The sequence below is a fragment of the Electrophorus electricus genome, chromosome 12, assembly GCF_041902795.1.
Source record: "Electrophorus electricus isolate QZ-2024a chromosome 12, ASM4190279v1, whole genome shotgun sequence".
NCBI lineage: Eukaryota > Metazoa > Chordata > Actinopteri > Gymnotiformes > Gymnotidae > Electrophorus > Electrophorus electricus.
Window position 1 is genome coordinate 10,210,780 of NC_137508.1, and position 17,640 is coordinate 10,228,419.

General features: G+C 38.5%; 2 protein-coding genes across 7 annotated transcripts; one reads left to right on the forward strand and one right to left on the reverse strand.

Annotated features, from left to right (window-relative positions):
- The first annotated feature begins 2,665 nt into the window (after positions 1-2,665).
- On the forward strand, positions 2,666-9,714 carry selenou1a (selenoprotein U 1a). Of its 4 annotated transcripts, none has more exons than XM_027023542.3 (7): positions 2,666-2,732; positions 5,139-5,189; positions 7,232-7,411; positions 7,548-7,639; positions 7,729-7,869; positions 8,038-8,202; positions 9,054-9,714. In XM_027023542.3, the coding sequence occupies exons 3-7, from the start codon at positions 7,267-7,269 to the stop codon at positions 9,147-9,149; spliced, it is 639 nt and encodes a 212-aa protein (XP_026879343.2). In that variant the 5' UTR covers positions 2,666-2,732; positions 5,139-5,189; positions 7,232-7,266; the 3' UTR covers positions 9,150-9,714. The 4 variants fall into 4 exon arrangements, with proteins under 4 accessions (XP_026879343.2, XP_026879341.2, XP_081580888.1 ...); XM_027023540.3 differs by having other exon boundaries at positions 2,671-2,689; XM_081724762.1 differs by lacking the exon at positions 5,139-5,189 and having other exon boundaries at positions 2,714-2,732.
- Positions 9,715-10,188: 474 nt separating this feature from the next.
- On the reverse strand, positions 10,189-17,621 carry sfxn3 (sideroflexin 3). 3 transcript variants are annotated; one of them, XM_027023536.3, is made up of 11 exons: positions 17,524-17,621; positions 16,523-16,689; positions 16,046-16,216; positions 15,535-15,633; positions 15,002-15,077; positions 14,510-14,595; positions 14,086-14,213; positions 13,470-13,519; positions 13,327-13,376; positions 13,187-13,234; positions 10,189-13,036 (listed from the first exon to the last, which is right to left on the reverse strand). In XM_027023536.3, the coding sequence occupies exons 2-11, from the start codon at positions 16,687-16,689 to the stop codon at positions 12,940-12,942; spliced, it is 972 nt and encodes a 323-aa protein (XP_026879337.2). In that variant the 5' UTR covers positions 17,524-17,621; the 3' UTR covers positions 10,189-12,939. The 3 variants fall into 3 exon arrangements, with proteins under 3 accessions (XP_026879337.2, XP_026879340.2, XP_081580887.1); XM_027023539.3 differs by lacking the exon at positions 17,524-17,621 and adding an exon at positions 17,396-17,522; XM_081724761.1 differs by lacking the exon at positions 17,524-17,621 and adding an exon at positions 17,456-17,474.
- Positions 17,622-17,640: the final 19 nt, after the last annotated feature.

A 17,640-nucleotide genomic window follows, 5' to 3' on the forward strand; every position in this document is an offset into this window, starting at 1 on the left:
AGAACAGAGGCAGCAGCAGCAATGGCTTCAGTGGATTCCTTTGTGAAAAAGTTTGTAAATTGCGCTAAATGCCTATAGCCTATAGCCTATAGTTGAAAAGAAAAATATGAAATTTCTGTAGGATACATTTACATTCTGCACAATTTTCACAGTTTATCGGGTTTCCAATATAATACAGCCTAGGTGGGCCTAGCTAACATAATTAGCTATAATGTATGACACTGAGTTTGTAAAAAAAACCAAAGTTTGTTATGGTAAGCTTCAACTAACTTACTTTTACTTTTCGTCTTACTCATTTTGTCAGAAGAGAATAGCCTAACGAATGAGAGGGGTTCGTACAGGAGTCAATAATTACATTTTTGTTCTGTTTGACCTTTTGATCTTGTCAATCAAATCAAGCTATAAATCAGTAAAGAAGTATCTAACTTCTTTACTGGCTCTTTTACCAGCCTATTGCCTTGAGGTGTTCCAGGAGGTATTGTGGGTGGGAAACATCTATTATGAAAGTATGTCCTACTATTGGCATGACCAAGGCCGCCATCCTCCCTTATATATTTACAGCTGGAATGCTGAACACAGCTGAAGGTCCTTGACTCCTCCTTACAGAGATGAAGATTTCAGACAGCTGTGCAGCATCCTCTTTAGTTTTGGGGTTTAGGTCCATGATCCACACTTCTCTATGTTCACCACCCAATTGCTCCAAGATCATTAACTCTGATATCTCTGCTGATTTCTGCTCCCATCTGAGCCATCTAGAGAGAGAATAACTCCTTCAGGTACACATGCAGTTTTCCTGGTGTTTCCCCTGGCCTCCACTGCACAAAACCTCTGGCTGTATATCTCCTGTGTTATTTCATACTTGGCAAAAATAGCATCCTTGACCTTCTCATAATCCTCAGCATGCTCAATGTCCATGGCCACATACACTTCAGGCTTTTCTGGTAAGCAGCGGAACAAACCGCACTGCCCGGTCCTTCTGCCAGTGGCAGATCTTCGCAATCTGCTCAAAGGTTGCCAAGAATGTTCACTGTCATCTTCTGGAGTCAAAGGCTGCAGTAGAGACTCTCTGAAGCCTGTCAGTACTCTTTGCTCCTCTTCCTCCCCTGTCTCCCTCACTGGCGTCCTCCTCAGGCTGTCCTTGCTGGTCCACTTGCTGCTACAATTATCAGAACTGGTGCTGTAAGCGCTGCCATCACAGCCTGTCTGATGGCTTCTCACTCCACTCACTCGTCACTGGCAGCTTGGCTCTCTATGAACCCTTCTGGAGGATCTCAATCAGTTCTTTCAGCAATGTCCCTGTTAGCTTGGATTTTCTTGTTACCTGCACTGCTTCATTGGGAGTGGAAACTTTGCCTGAGCTGTCGTCCATACCTTGAGACTCAGTATCATTTCACACCTCCTTCAATTGGCAGAATCCCATCAGAAACAGTTCCTGATACTCCTTGTGAGGTCCAAATTACTACAAGTAATAGTAACACTTCTGATGCTACTTGTAATGGTCCAGAGGAAAAGACACATGAGTCTGCCTCAGGTTAGGGTGGAAATGGAGGTGTTTATTCAATCCCAATGCTCCAAGTGAAAAAAAAATGCATATTTACTCAAGGAAAGAAAAAAAATGACAAAAAGAAAAAGAAGCTAAATATATACAAATATGTTGAAGTTCAAAAAGCACTCCTCTAATCAATCACAATCTGAGTATTTTTCAAACACTCCATCCAACTATCTCTCATTCTACTAAGAGTAGACCTTATATAGAGCTAGAAAGGAAGTGTTGTGACATCCCTTCTGATTTTTGCGTTGGAAATGCAACCATAAAAGCTCACCAAGCAAAGGCTACTGTTACTCCTTCAGTGAAGACATGGCTGCTTTTCACTGGTAAGCATTTTTCGTTTCTTAATTTTATTTTATTTAGTTTAAAAAAAAGTTGACCATCATCAATCCTGAAAAGACATAAAACATCTAAGATGTACAGCTAGCTATATGCTAAAACAAATATTAACATTTTGAATTACAACAGTTTTTGTTCAACATTAAGTTTTGTTGACTGCAGGTTTTCTCCTCCTTTGGTTGACAGTTAAACATTCAAAGTTAAACACAATTAATAAAGGCTATTTAAATAAGCATGTGTCTGTTTGTGGTGTATTGGTAGTATGGAGTGCTGGCATCCAGTGGTAAGAAATGCTCTCACAGCAGATTGAAAAGCTCTCCAGGATTGTGTAGTGCAACAAAAATATTTTTAACTAAGGTAAACATGAGATATACAAGTGAAAATAAATGAAAGTATTTCACAAGTTCATTGGTTAATCAATTGAGCAACAATCTACTCTTAAGTAACCCTCAGTAGCCCACAGTCTCTTAGTTGCAAGACTGCATAGATTCATCCATTCTCTCCTAGCAGAGAGCCACAACAACAAAAGCCACTGGGTGGTTTTATACATGTAACCCTACCCTTCTGAGCCTAGAATGTTCCATTACAGCAATAAAAGTTAAAAACAGACCACTTAAATTATTATTTTGTACATGTCTTCTGTGTGTATACACAAACACTAAACAGTCACCCACGAGTATTTATGCAATATTATCGGTAAGTATATACATTTACATTGTCAGTTCAGGCATGTGCAGTCTTTTGTCTTTTACAGGTTCCCCTGTATATAGGACGGCTGTGGTACCACCCAATCTCCTAAAGGTAAACACACTTGCTAGTGGCTCTCTTGTCCTAGGCCAAGCTGGTAAGTATGTAACTCACCATTCACATTATACATTCACAGGGTGTTATGACCGTTTCACACCAAATGCAATTTTTCGGGAAGGCGCAAACGTGACCTAATTTTATTTTATTGTATAGCGACAAAAACCTGCTAACCGTTGCTTATGGTGTTGACATAGCAACATAGAGACTCTGAAATGGTAGATTACTGCTATGGTTTTAAAGGACTCCCCCGTACTCACAAATCTGTGAAATACAATGCGACGCAAGGCGATCGTCGCCTGATACTTTAATTACACTGGACAACAAAAATGCTTCTGAGTTAATAATGTGCAATTCTTAATGATTTCAACGTCCTGAACGCAGATATAACCATGAAAATTTTTTATTGGCCCTCGTTTTAATGATAGCTGCATGTGATCCTTAAGAGACATTCTATTAGGTCCAGCTATAAGATGACAATTTTTAATATTTCAACATACTGAGAAATATTGCATCATATTGTATCAGTTCATGATGATCATAATCAGGAAGGTCTATTGTATCACTGTCTGATGTAAGATTATGCAATCGCTGATGTAAGATTACGCAATAGGGAGATATATAAAGCAAGACACCATAGGACGAGCGATTTATTTCTGTTACTTCTTGTGCTAAATGTCATGTTAGATGTAAATTAAGATGTGTTAGATTAAATGTAATTCCAGCTGCGTTATAAACACTTCTGAAGTGATTCAGATACTGTCAATCAACAAGTATCAATGCCTCGTAACTGTATCAATATTGCAGACAATTTTTGTTACATTTGTGGGGAAGTGACTTTTGCAAATCAGAAGAAGGACATTGCTTCAAATGAAAAAGTGAAGAAGGCATATCATCGGTATGTCGGATGCAAGATCAGTGACCAGGACAAGTCCTGGGTCCCACACATATGTTGTCATACGTGTGCATCAAATCTGTCACAGTGGATGAATGGAAAAAGAAAGTCAATGCCTTTTGCCATTCCGATGGTTTGGAGGGAGCCCAGCAATCACATAACTGACTGCTACTTCGGCATGGTGCCTCCTGTTTCTTGAGGCATTACAAAGAAGAAGAAGTAGACAATAGCATATCCAAATATACCTTCTGCTATCCGATCTGTTCTACATGGCAAAAGACTTCCTGTTCCCGAACCTCCAACAGAAGTTTCTAATGATCTTTCAGACGATGATGATGGAGACAAAATGACTCTGGAGTTTCCTGGACCTTTGACGTCGGATGATCGTCAAGAAACTGATCCTGACTTCAGTCAAGGTGCGTTATCTGTGCCACACAGAATAACGCAGAAAGAACTGAACGATCTCATTTGTGATCTGGAGCTGTCAAAGAGCAAAGCAGAATTACTAGGCTCAAGACTTCAGCAATGGAATCTTCTTCAGGAAAATGTACGAGTGACACTGTATCAATAGCAGCATCTGCAGTTAGAGCCTTTCTTCAGAAAGGTAGATAAGCTTGTGTTCTGCTCTGACAGAATCCAACATGATCCAAAGAATGGCAATTGTTTATAGACTCTTCAAAAATGAGTCTCAAGGCAGTATTGCTGCATTATGGGAATCGTCTTCCATCTATTCCAGTCGGACATGCTGTGGATGTGAAAGAGACATATGACAACATGAAGCAGCTGCTGGATTGTCTTGAATACAGCAAGTATGGCTGGCATATCTGTTCTGTAAGGTAGTCACTCTGTTGATGGGCCTGAAGCTGGGATATACAAAGTACTGCTGTTTCCTATGTGAATGGGACAGCAGAGCACGTTCTTTGCACTATGTGAAGAAAGACTGGCCCCTGAGGAAGTCTCTGAAGATTGGAGAGAAGAATGTGCAGCATTCAGCACTGGCAGAACCGAACAAAATGCTTCTACCACCCTTACAAATCATCTCGGTTTGATGAAGAACTTGGCAAAAGCCATGGATCAGAATGGATCAGTGTTTAAATACCTGTCTGAGAAATTCCCTCAGATCAGAAAAGCAAAAATTAAAGAGGGAATGACGGGTCCTCAGATCCGTCAACTCTTCATAGACGAGAAGTTCGACTACCTGCTTATAGGTGACGAGAAAAAGGCTTGGGATGCATTTCGTCTGGTGTCAACTCACTTCCTTGGGAATGTCAGGGCTGGAAACTACAAGGAATTGGTTAAAGACATGTTGTCAATGCATCACAAGTCTTGTACATCTTGACTGTTTAGGTCGCTGCGAAACAAATTTGAACCGTGTGGCCAATAAATGTACCCGACACTGTAGTTTACATTAGCCTAACTAAAAAGAAGCACAAAGAAAAATCAGTGTATGCATATTCAGATGATTCGTAGTAGGCCTATATGTAATGAAATTATGACCTTTTTAGTCTCTCCCATTTTTATTCACGTTGTGCTGCTTATTGGGTCCCACAGGTCTTGAAGCTCCCGCTGGGAGAGCCAACTTGGTCTGTTCTGCTGTGTCCAGTGAGTCACGCATGGTCACGCATGGTCTACTGTGAAGTGTTTCGTACGCTACCATGGAGGTCTCGCAGTATTTGCGTGGTTCCTCTAAGAGGCTCAGTTTGGAAGTTTTTGTAGTGTTCGGCTTCCCATAATTACAGTCTTAAAATATTAACACATCTGGTAACTTGCAATTTTTAATTATAGCTTTATTTGTGGATTTAGAAATGTGGATTAGGTCTAAAATAATGCATTAGAGGCAACAGCAGGCTGTTTTACGCAGCTATGGCGACTGCATATTATCAAAATAAACATTATCATGGGCATTCACAGTACTATAAAAGTGCTGTTAAATTTTTCAGTAAAGGCAAAGATTTATGCGAAACATTAAACTGTCACTAAAATTCTAATACTAAACGACTGATTTGGAATATAAATATTTGAATGCACGGGAGAGGCGGGCCTTCGCGTCTGCTCGATGTTTCTGCACTCTGTATGTTGGACCTGATTTATAAATAATTTATGTGCTATTTGGAACTTGTCAGAGGCTCGTTTTACACTGGGACAGTGAGTATGTTGCACTGTAATGGTAGCTATGTAGCGTTAGATAATCCGATGTTGACAATTTCTTAATTAACCGTACCCTCTCGGTTCCACGGAAAAATGAAACGGTCCGGCTATTAACTTCATACAGTAGCGAATAGCTAATCATCTTAGCCCAAACGCTAACAGACTGGCAGATAGCGAAGGCCAACACGCAAACTGAGGCAATATATGTGTCCAGCTCTCCTAGCTGCTAACTATTTGTCACGTCAAGATGATTTCTACCTAGCTACCAGTGTTGTAAAATGTGCTTCCTCAAAATGATTTTACTGCTACTTGTATCTTATTTGTGTTGGGGAAATTAATATTTCATAATGGACGTAAACTTAAGGTCGTAATCTAGCTAAAACGTCAGGAGACCATCATGTTTCATAGTTGCAAAGGATTATTAGTAAATTGTAATGTTATATTGTAAAGGTCCTTTTTTATCATTTATTTATTTACCTGATTTACTGACCTGATTTTACACGTTCGAAGTTATGCTTTAGCAACCAATGTATCGTATGACACTACTGTCTTACTGCTGTATTACACTCGAAACAAGCTAAATTTAGCCAAGTTACTAAAGGGCTAAGGTGAGATAAAGCAGTTTAAACAAGCTGGATACAAAGCTCAAGGCTGCACTGTAATCTAAGGACATTTGAACAGTTGAACTCCAAACTCCATGCATTTCCGCACTAATGTTTTCTGTGTACTTTACTCAGTTGGAATATATGTAGCTTGTGTTTAAGACTATTTTCCAAATGGAATAATTTTACGATAAATCATTTTCCCTTCCCTTTTCAAGAGGTTTTCCTTCTTATACCTTTAACAGAAGAAAGGAGGCCTTTGTGCAACTACAACCCTGTTTAGCTATGGTGGGCAGAGGGTAATTAATTCCTCTTGTGACTAATGCCATTTGGAGAAGAGTCCATAATTTAAGGTCCACTGCACTGCAGCCTTGTCTACAGTTGGGCCTAATCTCAGATAATAAACCTCAGGTTTTTACAAATAAATTGGCCCCAAAGAATAAGACTCCTAAGTTAAGTTGCAAACCATGCCATAAGTCAGCAGGGTTCCCTGTGCATGTTGGCACTGACAGTGTTAGTCCACTTTCAACGAGCCAGCCCCATTCTGGGAAAAGCCGCCTTGGCCAGCCCACCGTGCATGAATTGAAAGGTATCACTTTAGTGACCTCTTGAGTCCTTGCTGCACACATTTGTGTAGCATTGTTGTCTATCTTAGCAGCTATGTGAGGTACAAAATGAGGCTGCAGTCAAGCTTTTCATGTATGAAGCACAACTGTCAGTTAAGTCAGAAATCTGATTCTTGGCTGCTAATCAAGTGCTAACCTGAAAAACATCCTCGACAACACCTTTTTTTCTTCTTCTCCATCCCAGATCTGTTGAAATGCTTTCTATGTAGAAAATATTTCTATATATTTTATGTATTTATATTACACACAGTTTGTCCTCTCACTGCAGTTTCATCAGCCATCGTGGAGGGGGAAACGCAAGCCATGGGCATGTGGTCCATGGGGTTTGGGGCTGCGATTGCAGCCATTTTAGGCATAATTCTTGGCAATACTGATTTCTTGCTGACCAAGCCTGAGCATGCGACTCTGGAGCAGTTGCAGGATGCTGACCTCAGAACCACTAAAGGAGGTAAGTATGTGTTTAGTTTCGTCTGCCATATAGGTTTATTATTGAAAAAGCCTTCTGATGACAAGTTTAGTAATGAAGAATCCTGCTTATGATAAAAGAGGCTTTAGGTTAATTATTTTCACTGGTGTGCATTTAGATGAGAAGACATTTAAAGCTAGAACTCTGTGGGAGAAGTCTGGAGCAGTGATCATGGCTGTACGGCGGCCTGGATGATTTTGGTGCAGAGAGGTACTCCTGATGTGTTTTCCTACACTTCAGTTAAGTAAAAGGGCATCTGTCTGATTGCTGGTAGGACTGGTGCTGTTGTATCTATGCAGGAGGCTTCTGAGCTGTCCTCTCTCAAGCCCCAGCTGGATGAGCTCGGGGTCCCACTGTATGCTGTTGCCAAAGAGAACATTGGTACAGAGATTGAGGATTTCAGACCCCACTTTTCTGGGGATGTCTTCCTGGATGAGAAGGTGAGGGTGGATAAGAGAAGTGCATATGTAAGTCATGTTCAAAAAACCTTTCTGCAGATAAGTAAGCGAAGATTAAAACATGCACACTTTTATCTTACATTTTGTAGAGAGATGCTTTTCAGGTATTAAAAGGATAATGCATGTATATGAAAACCTTTTTATTTGCAGCTGGCATTCTATGGGCCACGCCAGAGGAAAATGGGTTTCCTTGGCTTTATTCGTCTGGGAGTTTGGCAGAACTTCATGAGAGCCTGGAAGTCAGGTTTCCAGGGAAACGTGAATGGAGAGGGCTTCATCCTCGGTGGAGTATTTGTCATTGGATCTGGCAAACAGGTGACTTGGATGGAGCATATTTAAATATTAAAAATGTATTAAAATGTAATATAGCAATACAACAAAAGGGTTAAATTAATCACCTTGCCTGTTAACCAGGAAGGTTCAAATTTTCATAAGTCAGTCTCTCACTGCAAAAGCAATTCCTACAACAGTCTTAAAGGAATGGTTCAGTGAAATGACAGTTGTGACCATTTGGTTTCTTATTCCAGGCAATGGAATAAGAAATGGTGCGAACAAGTAATGAAAATGTAATTGGGAATTATTTCCTTGAAGAGGATTACATGCCCAAATCTTTACACATGTATAAAATTGCATGGTAATAAATAATTTGCTAAGTGAAAGTGATTTCCATTTGCATGAGATTATTGCCTCTGTAAGGTTATGACTTTCAGAAATGGGATGAAAATGTCTTGGGCCCACCAGACAGTTACATATTTTTGCTGTAACCTAATGTGTTGAGAATTTGGACAGAGCAAAACTGTGGAAATGGGTTGAGAAACACAGTCTTAAGCCACGTCAGTATATGTTTGTGACATTATTTTAAAAACTGTGCATGATTTGAGCATGTGAAAGTTTGGCCATGTGTTTATGGAAATGATTCCTGCTGAGATTTCTGAAGTCTTATGCATTCTGTGAGGCGAATGTAACTAAAAAGTAACATGCATATCTCAGCTGATTGGCTACATCTGGGTTAAGCAGAAAATTGTGTATATTAGATTTACCCAAACTATTCCCTCTAATATTTTTGTTTTTGCTTTTAAGTCAAGACTAATCAATGCAAGACTAAAGGGTTTATTCTGTAGATGTAAAAGTTTAATATTTTGCTGTTTTGTTTTTTTTTTTTTTAGGGAATTATTCTTGAGCATCGGGAGAAGGAATTTGGAGACAAAGTCAACCCTGTCTCTGTTTTGGAAGCAGCTAAAAAAATTGTGGTGGATAAATAGATTTTTGTATGCCTTCACATTGCACCTCATTTAGTTTACTAATGCTGTGAATATAAAAGAATGCTCAAGTTGTCCTGAAATCTTGATGCTGAGGAATAATCTTAATGTTGGGTATTCAAGTATAACATCACTGTTTACTGCAGTGGTATTTTTGCACTTCAGAAATTGTTGCATTATACTGTGCTGTTCTTCATTCTGTCAGGAATTATTGACTGTCTGCTCCTGGGCTGGTGGTTTGGCTTGTGTGTGTTTTTAATGACAATCTAACTCAAAACTCCCCAGTGAGAGAGCAGATTTGATGCTTTTACACACGCTTTCCTGCTCAACAGGTTTTGGTTAGTGGACGGCCCAAGGTCCAGAAGCAGATGGGGTTTACCATGTACCATAAAAAGCAAGTTACTGAAATCTGATATTCTGAGTTCTTTATATTTCATGTTTTGTGTTTGAAAGACTTTTAACTTGTCTTAATGAGGTCTGTGCTATTTCAGAGGACAGCTCTTTAACCCAAGTTCAGATTTTGATCACTGGAAGAAACAAGTTTTTCACTATAAAGAATTTTATCAAATTCTTTCTAGTCAGTTGATTTCATGTATACATTTATATATTCATATGTTGCATACTACATGTAATTTTACTTCAAAGAATTAAGTGTGAGGTGTGACTGTACAAAGGACAATGGGTATTTGCAGTATACTACCAATTGGAAGCTGTCAAGTCTGTTAACTAAATGGAGACCAAATTTATATAAAGTATAAAGTAGCTTTCCTGGTACAGTGATGATAGCTGTATTGGCTGTATCAAGTCAATGCACAGTGCATTTATGTCTCTAGCACTTTATTAGTTTTGGTAATAGACAAGATCATTCTTCATACCTTTCCAGAAACGTAATGTTTTTGTAATTTAAATATAGTATATATTGTAAATACTCTGAAATAGTTTATGCTTGATTTCACCAACAAAAAATAGCTTGACAATACTATCAAAAGGCATGCAGAATTGAATAGTATCCTAAAGTAAACCATTAAAATAAGCCTGCCCATGTTAGTTTCATACTTTTATTATGCCATAAATAAATACACGACCATAAAATTGAGGACAAAATACATGAGAAGAGACATGGTGCAGCAATGTACTATACAATATCTTAAGAACTGATTGAGGAGTGAGTTCACTTATTGTGCTCTTTTCTAGACATTCTGTGCTCTTTGGCAAGTGCTCATATACATTCTTGATCAGAACATAGCACCTAGTGTCACAAAAGCAGTGTCTTTCCCCAAGTTTTGCTATTTAACATAATTATTCAATATTTAATTTATATTATTTGGTTAAGCATCCCCCATTGCTTAACCAAAGCTCATTATTGTGCTGGCTATGTTTAAAGAAACGCTTAAAATTACCATCATAGTCCACAGCAAGAAACAATCATACAAATATAGTTACAAATAAATTAGTTTTAAACTAACTTCTGCTATCATGCATTTGAAAATTTATGCCTTATTTTCCCATTTTTTTCATATTTATATCCAAAGTCTATAGCAGATTGGGTAAAGTGGTAAATGTATCTGCTACCTTTATGGGACATTTATGCTTTGAAAATTGAGAAAAAATGTTGAAGCTATTAAGGAAAGCTCACTGGTTAAACAAGATCTTTAGAACTGAATATAAGAAAAGGTGCCTTAAATGATTGCTATCATGAACTCATCAGAAAAACTTATTTGGAAAGAAAATGTTGTTTCCCATATTGTAACCATTTATCCCAGTATCAGTATATTGACATTTTAATGTGCAGGAATACAAAATGCATTTTGAGTTTTTCAAATTACACCACTCTTCTTTGTAAAAGAAAAAAGAATACATGGGCTAAAAGGGTCAGTATTCATTTGTTAGACTGTTGGATCTCTCACATTATGTTATGGTATTGATAATTTGTGCCAAAGCTTTATTCGCGATGGTTCAGTAACATACAAGATTGTGAATTTGTCCACATAGAAGGTGCTGAAGGTAAGTGTATTTGTTCATCTAAAACACTTCAGTCAAAACTGTAACACTGCACTCACGTACATTTCTTAACAATGTCATGATATGCAGTTAATCTATTAAATTGATCTTTGCTTTTCCCATTTAAAATAACATTTATGATTAGAAGTAGTTGCACACCTATTGTGCATTTAACATGTATCTTAATGTATGAATATCACATGACAGTACCTGAAAATTCATAAAAGGTCATGTTTGCATAATATACAGCACAATTGATACAAGAACTACTACTGCCACTGTGTGGTCATAAAGAGCACATGTTTCTTAAAACCCTCTTTCAAAAGTCATAGACCTAGTGTTTCAAGTGGTAAGGCAAAAAGAAACACTGCAAGGTAGATTGAATTCATACACAGAAACAGCTCACAAAAACACAGTTACTTCACAATACTTCATGAATTGATCATAAATGCTCAAACTATAATGAGATTTTTAGATGCATTAAAAATTTACATGACAGACTTACTACTAAGCCCATATTTAGTACAATATTATTCCACAAAAAATAATTTTCAGTTGCATCCATTATGGCTTATGTCAGCACTAATGGATGAGTGAGCACATGGGGTAAGTCTAATATAGATAAACAGATATACATTTATATGTAAGATAAGCAGCTATTTGTGTTTTATACATCATATAAATGTACAATACGCAATTATATCTTAAATGGAAACATGAATACTACTTAACTGCAGTAAATAAGTGTTTAAGTGACATAAAATGCCACTGTACTCCATACAGTCATTCACCAACAATGGTTACTTCTTATTGCACTGTCTATGATATAACTAACAGAATATGCCCTTTTTATGCAACTGACTATAAAAAGAAATGCTTATTGAAAACACAAAGGTTACTAAAGGGAAAATGTATCAGCATAGATATTGCTACATCAACAACATACAATATCATTGTTGTTACACCAACAGCATATTTTTCAATGGCTATACATTTTCTCCACTGAGAAACTTAAATGGTTGAAATCCACATAAGGCTTACATATAGATGCTGATTTCAAACATTAGAAATCAGCATATTATGGACCCATGAGTTACCTAAAAGTGTGCATGTTTGCATGTGCAGACAAGTGTCTACCTGCTATACCCACTGGAGTGTCAAAATGCAAGAACCCTAGGTGTCAAGTGCAGTTTACTGGCACCTATGGGGATGTATTCGATGCAATCAATCATTTACAGTGTTAAAGTGGTAAATGTTATGATTCAAAGTTGACTTCCTGAACAGTTGTGTGTTTGGAAGAGTATTCTAGCATTCTGTTCTTGATCTAGCAGAAACAATGGACAGATGTTTAGCTGTTTCAAGCAAAAAAAAGAACAAAATACATTGCTCAAATTTTCTACCATAAAGAAAAATAAATAATGATAAATAAATTCATTAACAATTTGGGACAGTGCATAGGAAAGCACAATAGATTACTTAATAAACATATGTGGTCATTTCCATCAGAGCTGCAATAACATCAACAAACCCTTTTCCTCATAACCCATAACCATAACCCCACTGTACCAGATCATACTAGGCAGCTCAGTGATACTCTGTTGTACAGAAATTTACTCAGGATTGCATATCAACATGAGGGAAGGCAGATGTGAGAAAATATAGCAAAGCAAATACATATGCAGTTACTTTAAACAGGAAACAAAAATCAAAAATATAAATATATTTATTCTTCATACTGTGCCCACTAACATCCCTTTGAGCAGGATGCATCAGCCTTGGCTTGGAGAGGCATTTACAGGCCCTTGTTGAAGTAAACAGTGGTGGTCTTAGGATTGCTCTGTCGTATGCGCTCCTGTAGCTCAGGCTCCAGACTGCTCACCTTCATGGAACTACATGAACGCATGCATGCACATACACACGCACCCACATAAAAGCAATGGAAACAACCATCATCACAGCAGCAAAAATGATCCAACAACCCAACACAAGGCAACCATTTTTACAATGGAGCAGAATACAGCACTGTAACTAGCACTCACCTCTTCTGTGGGAAAAGAGCACAGCACAGCGGAGTAGCAAACACCAGACTAGGAGAGTGGCACACCCAAAACCTTTTATTAGCTGTGATCAAGGCAGTTGTTCTGCATATGGTACAGCACTGGCTGGGAGCAAAACTCACCATAACCCAACGAGGCCAACCTGCACTGGAGCATTGAGCACTGGGAAACGCTGAGGGGAGAGGAGGAGAGAGCTCCAACTTTTCAGCTTCAATAAAGATATCCTAAATAATGCTAGCAAGACTTTCAAGGCTTACAACTTTACCTTCATGAAGGCCTTCTTCTCTAAGGCATTCATTATAACAGGGGGAATAGCTGTAAAAAAAATACAATAAAGTATGTTCCAGGCATTTAAATTAAGCATTTAAATATACTTAATTGCTGGACATTTAAAGCTACAATTCAGAACTTCAGAATCTCAAAATTGGGATGGTGGATTTTCTCATGCCTGGAATGAGGAATGTTAACTTGCTCTGATAAACTATGAACTATATGCTGAAGATAAGGACAAACACCCAATGGCACAATAGAACAACCCTAAAACGTCTAAAATCAACATCAGTTTTCAGTATGTGTAAGCAACGGAGTCAGAAACTTCTATGGCTCACAGTCAGAAAAGGGCAGTCATGCTCTAAAAAAAAAAAAATCAGGTACAGTCCATAAGAACCAGGAGGACTAACTCTCCATTTGAGTATGCATTCCTGACTTAAAGGGTGCATAGCCCTGCACCTGGTGACATACCACTTCACTAAGCACCGATCCAACACTAACACACTGGACTCCAATGTTCCAGTGCTCATGAAGTCAATGTTTAACTGGAACTAATGTGTCAGATTAAGACAGTCACCTTTTAAAAATGTTAAATTATTTTGTGCCCTTACCCATGGCTGGCACAGCCATGCCGATTCGAGACACCACCACCTGAACAATGGCCTGCTGAGCTGCGCTGGCAGACTCCCCCAGGCGATTACCCTCCTCATCAGTGATGGGAATTCCATATTTGAGTTCTCTGGGTGAAGCAAAACAAAGAGTGAAGAGGTATTCTCCATATTGCATCGACTGTCCATGAACGGGAAAATTTTAAAAGAATAATAAACATCCACCATTGTAGTCATGCGTTTATTCCACTGACCAGTTTAATTGATTTGTTTTATATATGATAGCATTTTATTAAAAAGCCCACCTAGGTAGAAATATTGCAAATTGTGTACAATTAATGATACATGGTATCAGACTATTCTTCATAATAGTCTGTTTCTGCATCTTTCCCTGTTAAACATTAGATAACTAAATATTTTCACACACCTTTGTCTCATGAAGGGAATGTTGATGCAGTTTGCTGCTGCCACTGCAGCAAATGGAACGAAGCGGGCCACGATAGCTGGCAGGTGCTAGGGGCAGTCGTGTTAAGGTCAAATTAGCACTTGAAACATGAAACAGTAGTCCATAGTACAACAAATAAACCTGCCATTCCTGCAACAAAATCTATTTCCAAAATACAGAGGATCCTTCTCTAATAAGCATCCTTATATTTAAAACTTGGAACTTCAAAGGCAATATGTCTATATTGTACATTTTGTTCAAACAGAGACTAGTGTTTCTCAAAATAGCTTTCAAGGGGTGCTAACAGTTACTCTGATTTTTTACACTTTGTTTTTAACAACTTGAATGCAAGGAGTTAAACACCACAGAATGCAGCTTTCACATTTACCTAAAATAACCGACAGTGGGAATAATGTGCACCAAAATGAGGACACTAGCGCAGTGCGATGTAGCAATTAAAAATAAAAAGATTACCTTGGTTAGGGACTTGAGGCCAAGAGCAGTAATTACAGCCCCTGTGGTAGCACTTACGTATGCTGCTCCAAGCTGACTATAAAAGCATGTGCGCATACACACACACACACACACACACACACACACACACACAAACACACAAACACACACACAAACCTCTTCACAGAGGGCCTATAACTGTCACAGTTAAACTACAGAATTAATCACTTTCCATATTTAGCAGTAAATACTCTCAAACAATAAATGTCTGGCTACATCATGCACCAAGTAACCAAGGCAGGATCGTCTTATAGCGCCAGGGCAATCATCTTACAATACACCAAAATATATTAAAGATGCAATTACCTTAACATGGCATCTGTACAAACATCTACTTAAAATAATAATTGGCATGTTTGATGTAATGACTAAATATTTTCTACAACTACTTAGGTGGTGTAATATAGCAATCAAATGGGCAGGGGTGTTTTGTTGTGAGGCCTTCTTAAAAAGACCTTCTGCTAGTGTTCTAAACGAGATCACAGCCTCCTTACTTCATGGTGATTGGTGCATCTCCACTGCGGTTTGTGTAGTTGACAATGGCATTGAAAGACTGGTTGACCCACTGCCAGAACACAACTGCCGGAGTTGTCCTGGATACACAGGGAGGGAAAACAGTGGGAATGCATATTGATAACAGAAAATGTGTAGATGCTTTAGATACAATTTGTGCTTTACAAACATATACAAAAATTCTGAATAATAATGTCACAGCATAAGAAACACATAAAAACAGCAACCACAAAGAAATCCTTACAAACCCTGAAATTCGATTGAGAGGTCTTTTCCATTGTGACTCATTTCTGCATGACTCACCAAACTGAGTTGTGATATTTCTGGCAGATCTTTGAGGATTATCTCCATTTTCCCACCATGAATTAAGATTATCCCACTGCCCACTCACCATATTATAGGTAAAAAAGGAAGGCTACCTGATAGTCACAGTGTATGATACATACATAAAGTGATTGTGCATAATACTTGAACTGAATGCCGTGTCCTTACCTATAGAATGTGAGCATACAACCTGTGATGGTCATGTTCATGGGCACTTGCGCAGACATGCGGCCAATCAGAAGCATCTTCTCGCCTGTGTCTGGGTGGAAGGCAGAGTCGTAGATGTATTTGGCCCTCCATAGCTGATCTTCTGTTAGCCCAGGTTGCACAATACCCTGCCTGTGTAGGAGAATGCGCTGGTCACCATGTATAAATATGTGGACAGATTCTTAAAATCATACACTGCTCTGTTATGACATACAATAAGTCACCAAAAATACCACTTAGGCATTAGACATAAGATGTCAAACAACGATTAAAAATGTACCAAGGTAAGCCATCCAGTTGTATCACTATCTACATAATACCAGTTTACTGTATTTATTTCAAAGCCACAAGTTTATTATAATAAATAGGTTTCTACATAAACTGACCAGGTGTCAATGAGTCTTGCACCAAACCAATGTTCAATTAACCCCAACAGACCTGTAATTCTCTATAGTGACTCTGGCATCCTCCAGAACCTCACTTGACAGAAGCACGTTTCTTGGGTCGGTCACCATAAAGAAATGCTGGGCTCTGCCCATAAATGTACTCTGGTCCCATCGCGGCTCCTTAATGTTGATGTTCAGCGGCAAATCTCCAGACATCATCTGTTACTCCCGTGTCCATGAAGTAAAGAACATGCAACCTCTTCACCTCACAGTTCATTTGAGACACATCATGGTCACACTCTTAAGCTTACTGATTCAAATCTTGTTTATCGACTCGAAAATGGCATCTTTAAATGTCTTCACTAAAACGTGAAACATTCATTAGGTTACAAATATCATACTAACACACTATGACTCAAGTTCGCGCCTTCAGCGCGTCAACTGAGCAAATCTGACTAGCAGGTGATGAGGTATCAGTTTTAAGTTTACCGCTCCATTTAGTTTCAAGTAGTACATTAATGTTATAGGACCAAACCATTAGCTAACTAACTAGGTGTTAATCATTATTAAGATCTAAAACGAAATGTACCTGGCTAAGATAGCTAGCTAGCTATATTAGCCAGTTTAACATGTTGCTAACATTAGTTATCGCAACAGTACCGGTTACCTATGTGTCGCCTAGCAAGTTTTCTCTAGTTAAGTAGCTAACGCTAGCTAACTTGCTACTCTAGTTAGATCGCTAGGTATGCTGATGCTGATACTACATGGCTACCGTTAACTATATCAGCATTAGCTACCATTTTAGATAGCTAGCTAACTGAATATGCTATCAATTAGAAATACACTAGCTAACCAGCTAGCTAGCTGTTAAGCTAGCTAGCTAGGTCAACTAGCTATTACTAATGTCATGTTCATAAATACTAACATTGTTGCCTCAATAAACCGTAACGCTGATTGTTCAAACCGTCTAAGACGACAAACATACGTCTGTCAAAGTCTAATCCAGCGAATACATCTGGATGGACATTATGGAATACTTGAAAATTAACTGACCTCCCAAATATGTTTCACTAGTGTAACTTTCCGGTCAATCTACCTTGAAGCTCAGGGTCACAAAACCACCCAGCTAGCCAGCACAGCCTAACTCTGTGGTCATAGCCCTGAGAACGC

Excerpts from the sequence above, each read along its gene's own strand:
- sfxn3 (XM_027023536.3), bottom strand. The coding sequence starts at position 16,689 with ATGATGTCTGGAGATTTGCCGCTGAACATCAACATTAAGGAGCCGCGA. Across the intron at positions 14,214-14,509 it reads ATTCCCTTCATGAGACAAAG|AGAACTCAAATATGGAATTC; the intron begins GTGTGTGAAAAT and ends TGCTTCACCCAG. Across the intron at positions 13,037-13,186 it reads GCTCTTTTCCCACAGAAGAG|TTCCATGAAGGTGAGCAGTC; the intron begins GTGAGTGCTAGT and ends GCGTTCATGTAG.